Source organism: Sprattus sprattus (assembly GCF_963457725.1).
Source record: "Sprattus sprattus genome assembly, chromosome: 2".
NCBI lineage: Eukaryota > Metazoa > Chordata > Actinopteri > Clupeiformes > Clupeidae > Sprattus > Sprattus sprattus.
In genome coordinates this window covers 20,922,822-20,940,321 of record NC_137921.1, presented here as the reverse complement: position 1 = coordinate 20,940,321, position 17,500 = coordinate 20,922,822, and the positions used below count along the sequence as shown (strand labels likewise).

Sequence of the window (17,500 nt, the reverse complement as noted above, 5' to 3'; positions counted from 1 at the left end):
TACTCTCCCAATGCCTCCCAATTTCTCAAACTGTGGGTTGCAGACCAGCATCTGTCCACGATGAGGTAACTGGCTCTTTCCACTGCTAAAGTCAAATAATGCTTTGGGCTTCTGTCACTCACCGGAAAATTTTCAACACAATTGAATAGAATCATGGATCCGCTGACCAATAGAAAACTAAAAACATAAGTTTAGCTATCAGGAAATATACCTGCTAATGAGGTGTCATCAAACATAGAGACATTACATAGGTCGTAGGGGTGGAGTGGTCAAAGATGTGAGGGAACAGTGTGGGGCACACTTATTGTCTATGTTCAAAGCTTCCTCCTGTCGGGTGTGTCTTTAATTGTCATTTCATTGTGCCATTGTTTGGCTCTGAAAATCAATGTGGCCAGTTGACAAGTGCAATGACAAAAAATCTTAGATATGGAGAAAGGTACTTATAAATGTTATGTTCCAGCACATTGGTTCTTTGCACCAGACTGCCACTTGTAAAGCTGCTGTAAGTAGTCACTTTTGTCACAATGTCACTTTTGCCACACATAGGCACCGAAGGTGTCCAGCTCTTTCCTTTGGGGTCCTATACATATGTACAGTAAGCCACCTGTTTTGGCCACTGTAAAGGTTATTATAATGGTCTGACAACATGGAAAAGATCCATACAGAGATACACCTGTGTCTGTTTACCTCAATAACTGTAAATTAACTGTAGAAAATGACAATCAGTGTTTTACCTTTCACTTCTTCTAGTCTGAAGCTTGTAGTCGATTGGCCTGCCGTGTGGTGCTGGAATGGGCACTTAACAGAGAGCACCTCCTAACGATTATTGACTACAGGCACTGAGTTGGTGCTTCATCATAGACCGAAAGATCGTAAAAATTTCACTGTTCTAGTTTTGATCCTGATGATTTTGTAGGGAATGCTTTCATGAAGCTGATTGTACAGAGTTATATCCATTGTTTTTCTGAGTCAGCATAGGGTCTTGCTCTGTGCTGGTGGGGATTTGTTCGCTCTCTCCTACATAAATCACCCTAATTAACGCCCACGCCCTCTGACCTCGCGCTCTTCTCCCTCCGCATCCAGATGTTGAGCTGCTACTGCACAGCTGTCCCTGTGGGAATCGCCCCCTCCCATTAGCCAGGCAACAGCGGGGTCAAAGGGCAGCAGACCAGGATAGGCACGCACACTGTCTGTTTATCACCATCTTTGTCATCTTTCTGTCTCTCTCTTCTCATCTTGTCCCTCCTGCTCTGTCTTTCATCTGCGTTTTGGCAGGTTTGTTTCACCCTAAAGTCTGTTAGCAGCACATCAGAACAGCCTCGGCTGCCACACCAAATTTCCTCTTTTTTCCCCTCTTTTCTTTGTCACAAAGACAAAACACTTTGCAGCTATACAGAAAATATCTCAGCAAGCAGTGTTTCTGAATCTGAATTCAGATTGCGTGAAGAGAGAGAGAGAGAGAGAGAGAGAGAGAGAGAGAGAAAAGTGTTTGTGTAAGCTAGAGAGAGAGAGAGAGGGGGTGTGTGTGCGTGTGTGAGAGATTAGTGAGAGAGGCAGTGTACCTGGTGTGCTTCTGAAGCCCTGGTTCAAACAAAGTGAGGGAAAGCTCCTGTCACGGGCATTTTTAAATAGGCCATTTTAAATACGGCAGGGAAGCAAAGCTTGTGTGTCATCCCCGTGTTTCCTGGTTATTGCAGTTGTATCTGCAGGCCCCTTTTGACCTTATTATGCCACACTCGTGCTGTGCACACACACACACACACACACACACACACACACACACACACACACACACACACATACACACGCACGCTCACTCAGCCACACATAAATTGACATTTGAACTAGGGAATACAGGTTTATGAGGTTTTAAAGCCATATGTCACTATTTGTGGGGGGGGGGACTACTAGTGTGGTAGCTTTTTTTCAAGGTATAGTGGATAAAGCTATTTTCAACAGCACACAAAAATCTTATCCCCACAGGGAGTCTGTAATAGGGCTGCAGGGTTGCACAAGGGAAGCCCAATCACATCAGTGGCTACAAGGGAATAAATGGCACAGAGGGCCACTTTATTTACAGAGAAAACAAATCCATAAAAGTGCTAACAGGGTAACAATGCTGGTGCACACAAACCCTACTTAATTCCGGTCAACTGGTAGATCAGGATGCTAAAAACACCAGGAGTGGTCTTTTCATAGAGAGCTCAAAAACTGTGGAATGCCTCCTTGCATTGTGTTGTGTAGATGGTAAGAGAGATAAAGAGCTGAAATGGGAGTGCCAAGGTTAAGTCAGGAAATCAATATCCACACATTCTTGAGTAAAATGACAAAGAGAAAGCTCTTAAAGTTAATTGTCACACTGACCAACAAGTAGGCCTGTTTTTAATCAAAACTGTCCTGAATAAATAAATGGCTTGAATAAACCCTGTGGTAAATAATGAGTAAAGGTGTAGAGTGGAGTTGGCTGATGTATGCTCCCACTTCTTAAAGCTTGATAAAGCTCTGAAGTCTGCTTCAGTGAGCCCGAAGCTCTGCTGCAAAAATGATAGGTCTTTCTAGAACCTTATTTCTGTCAGCAGGTGATTCTGTACCCTCCTGCTGTGTGACTGTGGGCTGCGCTGTGATCTGTGTGTGTGTGTGTGTGTGTGTGTGTGTGTGTGTGTGTGTGTGTGTGTGTGTGTGTGTGTGTGTGTGTGTGTATGTGTGTGTGTGTGTGTGTGTGTGTGTGTGTGTGTGTGTGTTGGTGTATTGTGTGCATGACCCCCCTCACAACACAGGAATGATAATGAGTACCTGTTCGTATCGATTTCTTCTCTCGCCCTTGTTTCACAGCAGGTAAAAGCTCTGATCTTTAAAAAACACTAACACTAGACACCATTTGAACACCTAAGTCAAAAGCACCCATTGATGAGCAAGCATGCTGTCTCTCTCTCTCTCTCTCTCTCTCTCTCTCTCTCTCTCTCTCTCTTCTCAGACATGGTCAAATACTCACAGGTCAGGAGCTACAGCAGTGTTTGAGGCTGGGTGCAAAGGAAGTTGATCGGTGTCATACAGTGAAATCACTTAAATAATCCATCTGTGCATGTAAATGAGAACCTCTCTCTCTTTCTTCCTCTCTCTGCCTCCCCCCCCCCCCTCTCTCTCTCTCTCTCTCTCTCTTCCTCTCCCTCCCTCTTTCTCTCTCCTCTCTTAGTGCTAATTATCCTCCCCTGAGAAGGTGGTGGCCTTGGCTGGTTTATTGAGCCGTGGCATGACTAAGCTGCGTGGCTCCATGGAGGGTTGGTGAAGGTTGGGGGGTCGGGGGACTTATAGTTGGGGGGGGGGGGCATTATGGTTCAGCACCACTACTTGCTCCCCGCTCAGCTTCAGGCTGCCTCTCCCTACCGAGCTACATGTTCCTACTGAGAGAACTCAACCACCCTCAACACTAACTGAGTTCATCCTCAGCAGGCTCTCTGCATCCTGCCCACCAGCTCAGAGAGGGAGAGTGCTGCAGAGGAGGGAAAGGGAGATATGTGGTGCAAGAAAGAAAAACTGATTTAAAGATTTCCTGTAAAGACAAATAGAGAGGCAGTCAGACAGAGAGACGGACAGTCATCTTATATGCATTAGAGTTGATTGAAAAAATAAAGAACAGGGGGGTGACGGTGGGGATGGTTGGGGGGCCGATAATACCCCTTGCTGTGCTGTTCTCCCTTGCTTTTTTATTTATTGTCCCTCTGACTGTGACTGTATATCCCCACTTCTAAAGCACACACACACAGACACACACACACAAAGCCTCCTAGAGGCTGGTGCTGTCTAGCGCTAATGCTAATAGACTGACAGGGTTTAGACTGATGCCTGCTAATGGCACCCTGTTACTCACAGCGCTGACTCACCCGTGTTTACATATGTGGACTCTCCATTAAAGGTCTGTGTGTTTACGTTAAGCAGAGGGAGTGTCACGTCACATCAAATGGAACGCTAAAGAGTGCTAAGGCGGCTAATAGCACTAGACCTGGTAAGCATTCTGCTGTCTTTACCCTTCATTTTTTATAAGTCAGTCAGTCAATCAATCAATCATTCAGTGATTCAATCAATTAATTAAAGGATATTCACTATTACATGTAAAATGAAGGGGCATGATGCACCATTGATGGTTTTGCGGTGGTTGGTCAGATGATAACATTCATTGCTTGGTGTTATAGCTGTAGATGATGACTGCATGAATGCCAAATATGTACTGGGCCACTGCATTCTGAGTTCACATCTAACTGGTGGACCTCTCTCAGTGCCTTTTGAGTCTCATTTCCACTCTCTTCCACTTCGGAACATTGCGTTAGTGGTATTTGCATGGCAGCATTTCTAGGCCAGTGTGGTGATTTGGTCTAACATGTGAGCAGACTTCCATTAAAACACCATTCCTGGGATGTGGTCAGAAAGTCTGTCCTATTGTGTTTTCCCAACCACTTTTCCTTGACCTTGATGGTAACGTCATGAGGTCAAGGAAACGATGTGAAGTAGAATTCATAAAGTCATAAAGAGAATCCGACTGCACTTACACTGGGCTACTTATTATGCGAAGGCAGATTTTATTGACGTTGGTCATGCTGTTTGGTTGTTGATTGGGTTGTTGCTACTGTCAAAAGGAACTGTGCTATCTCCTCTCCTGTGGTGCTCCAGTGTTCCCTATGCTAAGGGAGATACAAAATGAAGCATTGAAGCTCCTTTCTAAGCATTTCGAGAATTCAACGATCTCTTATCTTTCGGGTCTTTTCACTCAGTTAGGAACCTTCCTAGGTGAAAAGCACTACCTTAATGCTACTTACCTTATGCTGCAGCACTGCCCAGCAAGACTAAGCATGATTACCCCACTTAGACACTCAGGGCATCAATCCAGGAATTTTAATTTTTAATGATCTATGATATTATATCTAGAGACAGTTTACTACCTTCAGTGCAGCGGTGTCATTTGCAGGATGTTTTGCTGGACTTTAGATCAAAGTGCTTCCAGCACAAAACTAGGCTAAAACTGATGCAGCCAGAGTTACCAGAAGAACTTCATCTACTTTTAATGAGAAAGAAAGAAAATGTGAATTAAAATTAACTAACAAATGATATACCACAATATTGATACCATTACCAGTGGGGAAACTGGGTTCAAAGGGAGGATTTCATTCAGTTCTGCTGTCAACAAGAAACTTGTTCACCATAAGTTTCTATTGCTTTACATAGGTTGGCTCAATAATAATTCAGTAACCCCTGGCAACACTGATGACAGTTTGCTTGCAGTCACCACTGCAGTTCATTAACTAATACTGCTCTGAAGTATACAAGCCTAGTCTGAGCTCCCCAAATAATTGGACTCAAAACAAACCAGACCCTATCAAAAATATGCATGCCTGTCAAAATGAAACATTAAAAAGTGACCAGAACTTTTGTATCTTGAAGGATTGTAAAGCCAAGAAACAGTAAGCAAAATATTCAGAGTTTCCCAGTGAACACTCGAAACAAAGGCGCTGGTGTTCACAAAACTGCTGAACACCGGCATCGATTGATCATCTACAACATGAAAAAAACAGTGGGGGGGAAAAGGCGATTCTTCTGTATGTTTGAGCCCAGTAGGGATGAGCCAGCTTGTGTGCTGTGCCCAGGCGATGGGAGGGGAAGGCGAGGCGAGGCCGCTGGGGAGGCCATCACCGTGGGCATCAGAGGCAGGATGTGCTGCCTGGCTCTAGTTGGTGGTGGAGCAGCGGCTCCCAGCCCACTCATTAGTGCAGCTGTGGCGCAGAGGCCCGGCTTTGATCTCGCCAGCTCTCATCCAATCTTTCACATACTTTCTCTCCCTCTCTGCCATTCTTTCTCTCTGTCTCTCTGTCACTCTCTTGCTAGTGGTCTCTCCAATGGGGTCCACCATTGCCCTCTCTCTTTCTCTCCCTCCTGCCACAGCTGAACTCTGTCAAGGAGCTTTTTCCAGTTAATCAGTGTCTATAACTAGTATGTTCTGTTTTATTCCTCTGAAACACACACACACACACATTCCTTCTCACACATTCATACACCCATATTTACTCATTCAAATAAACAGACTCATGGCAAACACACTCCCACACATGCAGCAGTCACACTGGTCATTCTACTTGCTATGACTCCGAGAAGATAGACCTGTCTGTCAGGCTTCAGACAGAACTCCCATCACGGACTTTAGACAGAACTCCCTCTCTCTATCTCCTGTCTTTATCCAGTCTAACTCATGTAGTCCCTCCGACACCACAGTCCCACAGTAGTCCCTGAATACAGACACTGCAGCTCCCTTCATTGAGCCCAGGGCAGCCTTGTTGGAGTCGGTCTCTCGGAGCTCTGGGCCGAGACCACTGTTGCCCGTTTGGTTCAGTGAAAGTAAGGAAAGTTATAAACGAGGGGTTTTCTCAATAAGAGTCTCAGCAGTTTGTAGCACATGGTTTAAAAAAAAGAGAAGTTTGGCCTTCTGTGAATGCTAATGAAAGCAGATCATCTGAGGACACCTGCAAACAAACAAGTATGCACACACACACTGAGATGGTGACCTTCTGTTTGTCTCAGTTGTTGATTACATAATGGATAAAGGGTTAGTCTTTGTGTGTGTGTGTGTGTGGGCTTGTGTGTGTGTGTGTGTGTGTGGCCGTGGCCGTGGCCGTGGCCGTGGGTGTGTGTGTCTGTGTGGACGTGGGTGTGTATGTGTGCGTATGTGCGTGTGTCTTTGTGTGTGTGTGTGTGTGTGTGTGTCTTTGTGTGTGTGTGTGTGTGTGTGTGTGTGTGTGTGTGTGTGTGTGTGTGTGTGTGTGTGTGTGTGTGTGTGTGTGTGTGCGTCAGTTAGGGAACACTATGCAGCAGGTCATGATAATGAGTAGAGGCTATCAGACTGCAATAACATCCAGCATGCATGGTGCCCCTGTTATGTGTCTAATTCCTGCACACAAAACAGCTTTTTAAAAATAGTACATGTACACTGCCAGTAAATCTATATTATTGTCCTACTTATTATTTGTCATTGTCGACAGTTTTGGCTTTGCCAGTTTTCTTGATTGTATCTACTTTATGATACGTACATACAGCACAGGCTATCCAGACTCAAAATGTTTCCTGAAAAATAGTATCTTTTAAATGGACTGACAACTAGTGTAAATTAAATTCTGTTGTATCTGCAAGCACTTAGCTGTTAGTGGCCATTTCAGAGACTCCTGACCATAGCTGTTAGTGCTTTTTCTGTAATAGGGGTGAGACCTCAGGTTTGTCTGCTTAACGACTCAGCACTCTAATATTTATGTGCGGTCACCTCTGCTCTGTTGCGCGCTCTCCAGCCGCCCGAAACCCTACCTGTGGCGTGCCTCGGCCAAGCGCTCGGCACGGTGATGTTTTATTTAAGCCACTTCCTCGCGTGCTGCTGTTAGATAGTGTAATTGGGATGACAGTGGTCGGCACGGAACGGCAGCCTCCGTGTTTAACCTCGGACGGTCAAGTGAGGGAGAAGTGTCTGTGCGTGTGTGTGTGTGTGTGTGTGTGTGTTAATTAGAGTGAAGAAAGAGAATATGTGGGTTAGAATAAGTTGTTTGAACGCACACGTGTGTGTTTATGTGTGTGTGTGTGTGTGTACATGTACGTGTGCGTGTGTGTGTGTGTGTCTGTATATAAGTTAGAGATAGAAAGAGAAGTAAGTACTACTAAGGTTGTGTGAACATGTGTGTGAGGGGGTTAATAACAGCACAAACTGTGCTCCTGTACTCTTATAGACTGGTTCATTGACAAGGATGGAGATAAAGACACCGTCTTCTGTAACAATGACCAAAACCCACTCTCTCTCCTGATGACTGCCCCAGAAAATGACCTAATTTTGCCCTGCTCATGTACGCCTGTAATTCTGTGCAGTCTCTTCTGAAAATCAGCATCCTCCGCCATCTCCCGTTGCTTAGCACCTCAGGTGTCATTAGCACCGAACACACAAGAAAGGTGGTCAGCGCTCCGCTTATTTTGTCCTTCAGTCCTTCACTCAAAATCACCGCTAATCATGGAGAGTAGACAGGAAAAGAAAGTAATTTGAGAAACTCCAAAGAAACAGACCAATTTGACTGAGAAAGAAGAGAGTGAGTGGGAGCGGAGCGCCAGGCCATTGGCGGCCCATTGTGGCAAATTGCATAGAGACTGACTCATTGAAAGTCCTCGGACAAAAAGGCATATCACCTTGTTGGGGGAGTGGAGGGATGGGAGGGAGGGGGTCTAATCAAATTCTCTGTATGCTTAGCTTCCTCTTTGCTGAAAAGACAACCTAATACACGCTTACTGTGACTGTAATTGTGAGCTGCGCTCGTATATTTGCAGGAGGGAAATGTTAATATGAGTGTGCCGTAATTACATTTAGTTGGAGCCATTATGTTCATAATAACAGTCCTGGGTGTGAGACTGTGCACCGCGGGGGATGGGTGAGTTGAGGGGAGGGGAGGGTGCCTTCCACAGACAGAGGAAATGTGCAGCACATCGTGCTCCGTGCTCACGTCATGACACTAGCCAAGTGTGAAATGAGGCCTGAAGAAAATAAATAACAAGCTCCCACGGCACTATTGATGCTTACCGGGCCGGGGTGTAGCTAACTGCCGGTGTGCAAACCTAATACAGAGTGTGTGTGTGTGTGTGAATGAGAGAGCTTATGCGTATGTGTGTGAATGAGAGCGTGTGTGTGTGTGAGTGTGTGTGTGTGTGTGTGTGTGTGTGTGTGTGTGTGTGTGTGTGTGTGTGTGTGTGTGTGTGTGTGTGTGTGTGACTGAGAGAGATGATCAGCGGGATATTACTTTCCAGTAAATCCGTTTCTGTGCTGTAGGCCTAGTTGTTCTTTGAGCATGTTATTGTGGTGTGTGGTCGGTTTGTGTATTGGTGAATGTCTGCCTCTGTATGGTTGTGTTTATTCTTTGTGCATGTGTGGTGTGGTTGTGTGTGTATTTATGTGTGTGTGCTTAGATATGTGATAACATTAATTTTGCAATTCGGAAATGACATTCATGCAAACCTAAGGAAATTTGCGAGTATTAACTGCGCCGTATATAAACCGCATCATGTATGCATTGGATGTCATTTTATAAAACAAACAGCGTGTATTGACCGCACCCGTGTATTAACTGCAGTTTATAACGCTACGTCATTTGGTCACAGTCTTAATGCCATGTTGTTGTGGTACAAGTGCTAACAGACATTTAAAAGTTGTATGAATAAAGATGGGCTTCTCAAACTAAAATACTACACCTACACCTCCCCACCCACACACACACAAATACTACACGTACACCTCCGAACACACACAAACACACAGACAAATACTACACCTACACCTCCACACACACACAGACACACATTTTATGTACTTTATTTGATTCCACATTACAAGTTATATCATTTTTTTAGGAACCAAATGTGATGAATTATCCAACAACTATTTGACCAACAAACATCTTGTTATGGGAATGCATCATTAAGGGTACAGGAAACATCTCCTTTTCCAGATGAACATGCTCCCTATAACAGTTGATATTGAGCAGTACTTAGCTAGCTGTCTGGCCCTTTTTTTACTTAGTCCACTGATGTTAAGTCCACTGACCACCAGCCTATGCACATGGCCTAGACTGCCAAAGACAAGAACAATGAGGACACATTTATAGCCACAGCTTTCTATGGCAGATGTTAGAGGATGGTATTTCAGTTTTTTTGTACAATAGGATTCCTCCATGAACAGGTCAAAGGCACAGGCTACTTCAAAGAGTCTGACTATTTTTTCCTCTTGTGATATGCAAATGATGTCTGGTGTGTTGGGAATTCCTGAAAAGCAGTTTGTGGATGAGTTAAACCAGTGGGACTTGACAGAGGTATGTTTGTATAGTTGTTCCTGAGGAGCGCAGGGGATCTGGGCAGCGATGAGGTCCACCAGTCTGTCATGTCTGGCAGTATACAGTCCTTTGTAGGAAGGGCAACTGGGCCTCGTTTCCCGAACGCGCACTTAGCCTAAAAAGCACTTGAAATCGCTCGTAAGAGGATTCCTACGTTGCAGACGGGTTTCCCAACGCCACACTTAGCTTAAGTGTATCTTTCATTGAGAGGAATTCTACGTGTGGTCAGGACCAGTAGTAACTTCACACTTAGCGATGTAATCCACCAGGGGCGTCGTTCGACCGTCGTTCGGAAGAAACGGGAATTAAAAAAAAAAAACATGGCTACTTGAAGCGAGGAATATTTTACATGAATAAAGCTATCTACACAACTTTTTATATGTTTATAATGACTCGGTTTGATCGGAAATGTGCTACGCAACCAATGCAGAGTATTTAGGTCTTGACTGAAGCTTTCAAACAGTAGTTTGATGGCACATTTAGCGCTTATGCCACCACTCCATTGGCTTATATGGTAGCTTCTAGCTAGATGGTTGTATATTATGTAGAAGAAATCCAAACGATGTTTCTGTGTATAGCACATCATGAGAATGTCATTGTTTCACCTGCCTATTCCCATCAAAATAGAAATAAAGAATATTGAGTATTTGAAAATAAAGATTAGGCTATACAAAACTAGTGCATTGCCCGTAGGAATTATGCATTCTGTAGTGTTAGCAGACGTAGGGCTGTTGGGTAGTGTAATGGCAAGACATATTTGCACTCCACATAGGTACAGGTTACACTGAAGTATTATTGTGATGCATGTTTCCTTTTCATTAAGAAATGTGTTAATGGTAGCCTTTTTGGAGAGTTACCAACAAATAAAGTTTGAGATTATGTAGTGGATGCAGTTGAATATACTGTAGATGTCAACGTTGCTGTCTAAACTATAAACTAAATGTCATAAAGAAAGACATTATTTAAAATGAAGTTATGGTTGAAATAGGATCACTTCTTTATTGTAAGGGTAAGTGTAGGGCAAGAATGGTCATGCAGTTGGACTCAAATGTAGGTTAATTTTATTGAATGTATGTAGCCTACTGTACTGTATGACTTTGATGATGCTAGCTTTGACAGCCCACTCTCAGACAGATCGTAATAAATGTCCTTACAATGGGAACACAGTTTAAATAGGCTTCTCTGCTGGAGATGGCGTTACTATCCCCGCCCCGAATTTAGTGCACATTGCACGTTCGATGCACGCATAGGCTAGCTAATTTCACAGCAATTAACGTAAACAGGTTAACCTGACGTAAACAGCTCCTAAGAGCTACTTAAGAACTCGTGCACGTTGCGCTCGTGCACCTGACTTTAAGTTGATGGTTGGGAAACGCACGTAAATACAAAGTGCTACTTAGTGTACGATGTCGCGAAAATCCACGTAGGCCGTTAAGATACATCGTTATCGGGAAACGAGGCCCAGTTCATGATGTGGGCTACTGACTCCAGTTGTTGTGGTGGGTCATGTAGCATGCATAAGGGGGAATGAATAGATGGAAACCAGAGAGAGAGATTGTATTTTGTGGGGAGAACCTGTAGGCGTGCCTTCACACAGAAGATGAGTATCTCATCACTGACGGTGGCATTATTGTAAATGGCATGTGATGTGGAGTGATCTGCACAGGTGAGTTTGGCTAATTTTCCTTGAAGTTTAAGGCTGGACCAGTACTCCATATTGTGGCCCCTTTGGATGGTAAGAAGGGTTTGCCTGGATGTTGATGGTAACAGGAGATGGGTGATGTTATTGTGTTGCAGCCTGGCTTGCACTGTGATTGATGGGTCATCCACCACTGCATCGGTGACCTCTACTGGTTGGTGGTTGGAGGTCCATTTTAGCTCGGTGCCTGTCCTCCAGCACAAATCATTCAGGTCACGCCAGTCTGATGACACACCAAATCCCTGTGCCTGGGTATCCAGCTTGCCACTGCTCTTTCTTCTGAAACCCAGGAAGTTATCCTCACCACTGCCTGCACAAGCCACTTTGCGTTTCTTAAAGTCCAGCAGTAATGATGCTCTTGCCAGGTGTCTTACACTGTTGTCATCACAGTTTAGCATATTGACTAGATGTGACTGCCTTGCTGCTGTGTACTCCCACATACAGTTTGGAATGCCAAGCCCACCGTCCTGTTTCTTCTGGAAAATAAAACATCGTGTAGAATGTGTGTTGAGGCCCAGCCATTTCCTTACAACTTGCACAGTTTTATTGTCCATTGTGCGCAGATCTTTTTGTGGGATATGAACATTCGCGAAGAGATGTTGTATTTTGGTGAAGGCTATATCTCTGATTGCATGGACTTTCAGAGTTGCTGGGAGAGGTGAAGTGTCAATCAGGTCCAGCACACACACACACACACACACACACACTGCACCAACTCCTCCACACACACACACACACACACTACACCAACACCTCCCCCGACACACACACACACATACAAATACCTCATATCCACTGTGTTGCTGTGTCGTGTGGGAATGGACACTAAATGTAAATCGTTAATTGATCCCCTGGTGACCTAGTACCATGAACGATGATTTTTTTTTACACGCTTGCAGTAGGAATCACAACCATAGATTTAACGTGATCGAGAAGGCAAGGGGTAGGGGGGACTTCTCAATGCAAGGGTCATTTGCTCCATTGATGATCCCATTACTTCTCTCAGGATTGGTTAATGTCTGTGTGAAGCCATTTGACATCATCCGCAAGTGTTGGTGATCACTTTGAACCTAAGACTGCCTTTTATTGGTGAGCTGATTTTGATAAATTAAACATTGCTTCAGGCTATAAACAGTGTTTCCTGGTGGATGTGGTTGCCTATGCTAGCTAACTAGCAAGATAGCCAAGGAAACTTAACACTCTAAGGTCCAAGGCCTTTTAGACTTTTCTAAGTTGTCTGACATGCCTTGATGTTTTTGTACATTTTGCTTAACTAAAAACATTGATGCACAAATGGAATATATGATTCTATTCTAGAAGACCTCAGCAATAATATTAGAAAAGGGTTCAATGTTTCCGTGGTTGTTCTTTTTATGTCTCTAAGACGAAAACTCAAAAATAAAAATATCCCGGACGAGGGATATAGACCTTTTAGTGTTAAACAGTTTAAAGATTCCATTTGCATGAAATGATAGTGATCTAGCTGATTCTACATTCTCATCAATTCCACTTATAATAGGAAACGGTAGAAACCCTCAGGGTGCCTGTGCAGTTTCATATTAAGTTCATATTAATTTCACATGACATGAGTTCATATTACACAAGCTAGCAACTATCAACTGTCAAGATGGCTCTCTGAGCTAGATATCACTAGGCTCATCCATGAGACCTGGCATGTTCACATTCCGTAGCATCCCATTAAATATAGTCTGGTGGGAAAACACGGCACCAGTCTCTTTATCATTATGGAAGACTGAGTGTGAATGAAAATGTATCAATCCCATGTTGGTTTTACCTGATACATTAATGGGATTCGTATGTGAAAGAGAGAGAGAGAGAGAGAGAGAGAGAGAGAGAGAGAGAGAGAGAGAGAGAGAGAGAGAGAGAGAGAGAGAGAGAGAGAGAGAGAGAGAGACTTTACCTGGCAGAGTACTGTGTGTGTTACTATCTGCCAGGCAAAAAAATTGCAATCCCATGTATAGGCTGCACCCGAGTATAAATCGTAGTGCTGCAGACATTTTACAAAATCAATGTACAAGATGTGGTTAATAGTCGTGAAATTACGTTATAATCAGGAGAGTTTAGGTCACAGTGTTCAAAGGCATATTGTTTCTCAGCAAGTCGATCACGGACGAACAAAAAATTGACAATGTATTAAAAAATGTTGATTGGATGATGTCTTCCATGCAAGGAGAGCATAGTTTCATCAAACCAGCCGCCCCGATCGAACACCAAGCTCATTGAAAATTGGCTCGTCAGCACCGCCCACCCCACCCACCTCCTCCTCCTCCGCTCGCTTATTTATTAAAACTCAATCTGCTCCCTCTGAGGGCTGACAGGGCTGCCATCCTCTATCCTACCCACTGATCACTGATGCACAGGCTTTTCCCCTTAGCCTCCACACAGCTCTCGCCCTGGACACAGCATGGAGGGTTTAGCACATGCTAAGCTTGGCAAGAGGCTTTACCTGTTACACACACACACACACACACACACACACACACACACACACACACACACACACACACACACACATGGACAATGTCACAGACACAGACACTCACACACACAAACACACTGGTCCCTATTAGATGCAAGTGGTGGCCACCCCTCCCCTCATAGATAGATAGAAAGATAGATAGATAGTAGTAGTAGTAGTAGGCGGAGATTTTGTAATTATTATTGTTGTTGCTGTTGTTGTTGTTAGTATTATTATTGTTACTGTTATTATGATTCCTACAAATCCTTCATTTAGTCTCAGCTCAATCTGAAAAATGAGCCTGCTTTGTTCTGCAAAGCTGTTGAATACTCTGCTCAGCTGATAAACACGGCCTGGGTGTCTGAGCACGACTGAAGTGCTTCGTTTTGAGCGCCATGAGTTTGGAAAAAGCCTGCCTCACCCAAGTATGTTGAAGCGAAAGGGAGGAGAAGTTAAGGCCGGAGTCAGGAGTATTCCTGCATAATGCTACCCAGAAGGTTGCAAGGGAGCAAGTGACAGAAAGGTGCTTCAACCTGCCAACACTCTTCAGCTCAATACGCTGATCCTGCATTTCTAAAGAGAGATATTTTACTGTACAGACAAATGGGTGCTGAACACATTGTGTAATACATCCTCCACATGTAGTACCGCTGTGGACTTGGTTCTGATGTGGCAGTTAATGAAAAACCAAAGTGCAGATAACTGTAATTACAGAGTTAAATCCAATAAAGGCAAGGCTAAGGTAGGCTAAGGGCAATTACAATGCTAGCACGTAGAGATAGCAGTGCTAAGACCACAAACCAGAGGAGGTGGGAAACGGCAATAACGATTTGCTCCAAAACCAGATATCAAATTACCTTGTATGTTTATTACACAATACGAAACCAGTGGATCTCAAGGCTGAGCTCAGTAGGAAGAGATGAAAGATAAGGACGTAGCCTACTGCCAAGATTACAAGACAAACCTGAGAAGAGATAAAATAAGCCTTAAAAAAAGTCTCTTTAAAGTATACTGCATGCAGTGTGGTAAGGCTAAGGTTACGCTTTAAAACCAAAATGTGGACATAAGAGTTACCTTTTAAAGGGCTGTTGAAAGGCTGTAAAACGTATAATATATATATATATATATATATATATAAATACACAAGGGGCATATTGAATCCAGTGTCTTAACTGTCTTATGTAGGCTACATGTGGACGTCTGATTTCAAAAGATCATCGACCAGGCTGAAGACAAAGGTGTCTGTGATTTGTTGGTGCTACTGTGCATTCTGTGAGTGAGAGGTCTGTGGCCACACACTCCACTTGAGTTTGCAAATGAGTTTTGAGTTTGCTGCACCCCCCAGACTGAAAACCACTGCTCAATGCTTCTCAAACACAAGCACGCACGCACGCACGCACGCACGCATGCACACACCCATACACACACACACACAACCACAACCTTAGTGGAATTCAGAGGCTGAAACTCTTCATTACGCTGCACTGTTATTTATTGATCTTTCTTTCTGTGTGTGTGTGTGTGTGTGTGTGTGTGTGTGTGTGTGTGTGTGTGTGTGTGTGTGTGTGTATATGACAGGAGAGGGAACTTTTGTCTCGTATCGCGGACCTTCAGGATGAGGTGACCCGCAGGAAGAACCAGATCGCGGACCTGGACCACGAGATCCACACCCTGAACGAGAACATCAGCACGCTCACCAAAGAGCTGGAGCTCAAGGGCAAAGAGGTGCTGAAGATCCGCAGTGAAGCCAACCAGCAGATCAGGTGTGTGTGTGTGTGTCTGTGTGTGTGTGTGTGTGTGTGTGTGTGTCTGTGTGTGTGTGTGTGTGTGTGTGTGTGTGTGTGTGTGTGTGTGTGTGTGTGTGTGTGTGTGTGTGTGTGTGTGTGTGTTTGTGTCTGCAATGCAGTGAGTGTTTGCTTATGAAATTAAACTGTTTTATTGTGTGAATGTGAAAGCCCTAGGCAAAAATATATATATATCATCATTCTACTGTGATATAAGTTTATCAGTGATGGAATGCACCTCTAACTGGCATAGCTAGTCATTAGTTAGTCATTTTTATATTGTACTATGTTGTTGTGTTTCTGAATCACGGGACAATATGGCTATACCATGCCCAGATGGCATTTTTATAATGAGAATGGAACACATTTGTGATCCTGGAAGAACCCCCCTGTGCTGTATTTTCTCCCTGACAACTGCTATTGGCAATGTCAAGGCTCAGGGATATGTAATTATTTTTTGATTAAGATTGGGAGAGAAATACGAAAGGAAATCGAGCCAAAAATGGAGAGGTGAAAATGAGACACAGGGAGAGAGAGAGAGAGAGAGATAGATGCAAGTGAAGCCATTTGCCTTCCAGAATGTTCTATTTTGATACATTTTTTGTCTTTTTCTGAACATTGCGCTGCTTTGAAGATTCGTTCCTGTTGACATTTATTTTTCCATTTATTCTCACTCATCTCAGCAATACATTCATAGTCGTTTTCTCCTCTCCCTCTCTCTCCCTCTCTCTCCCTCTCTCTCTCTCGCTCTCTCTCGCTCTCTCTCTCGCTCTCTCTCGCGCTCTCTCCGGGTTTACTGAGAGGTTGTCAGTCACCTCACTTTATCTGGTCACAGCTTTCCCACAGCCGTCCATGAATATTGCAGACACTTATTGAATACGTCTCGTGGGAGACGGAGGCTGGCTCCCCATAACATTATGGGCTGTTTGGTGATTAATTAGAAAACGCTCTGAGAATTAAGTGTCTCAGTGTGTGTGTTGTGTGTGTGTGTGTGTGTGTGTGTGTGTGTGTGTGTGTGTGTGTGTGTGTTCATATCTGTTTGTGTGTGAGAGGGAGAGAGACTGATAGGGGTTGGTGTGTGTGTGTGTGTGTGTGTTAGTTCTCACATGCATGTGTGTGTAACTGTATGTAAATATGCATGGTTTGTACGTGTTTGTCTGTATGTGTGGGTACTTGTGTGTGTGTGTGTGTGTGTGTGTGTGTGTGTGTGTGTGTGTGTGTGTGAGACTGTGCATGTGTGTATGTGTGTATGCATGTGTGTATGTGTGTATGTGTATGTGTGTGTGTGTGGTTGTGTGTGTGTGTGTGTGTGTGTGTGTGTGTGTGTGTGTGTGTGTGTGTGTGTGTTTACCAAAGGCCGTAGTATGCTGGCTGGATATCTCCTACCCCTCATGTACCAGATTTCACTCCCAATTATGTAACACGGCAGTGAGTCCTGGGTACTGAGATAAAAATATCAAGTAAATAAAGAAATAAAGAAATAAAGTGGATCGGCGCTACCCTTAGGGAGAACTACTCAGGGAGAACAGCAGCGTGTACTCCTGCTCTCCCTCTCCCTCTCCCTCTCTTTCTGTCCTGTCCTCTTATCTCTCTCCCTCTTGTTCTATTGCTCACAGTGTGTGTGCTCAGCAGAATCCCAATGCTTTAC

The 17,500-nt window shown here is 44.1% G+C and overlaps 1 protein-coding gene across 1 annotated transcript in view; it reads left to right on the top strand.

The window, feature by feature from the left end:
• Positions 1–17,500, top strand: part of fam184ab (family with sequence similarity 184 member Ab) — a 125,001-nt gene that overhangs the window by 95,244 nt on the left and 12,257 nt on the right. The window contains exon 15 of the mRNA XM_080860421.1: positions 15,647–15,831. Coding sequence (XP_080716547.1) covers positions 15,647–15,831 — 185 coding nt within the window. The remainder of the gene's footprint in view (positions 1–15,646; positions 15,832–17,500) is intronic.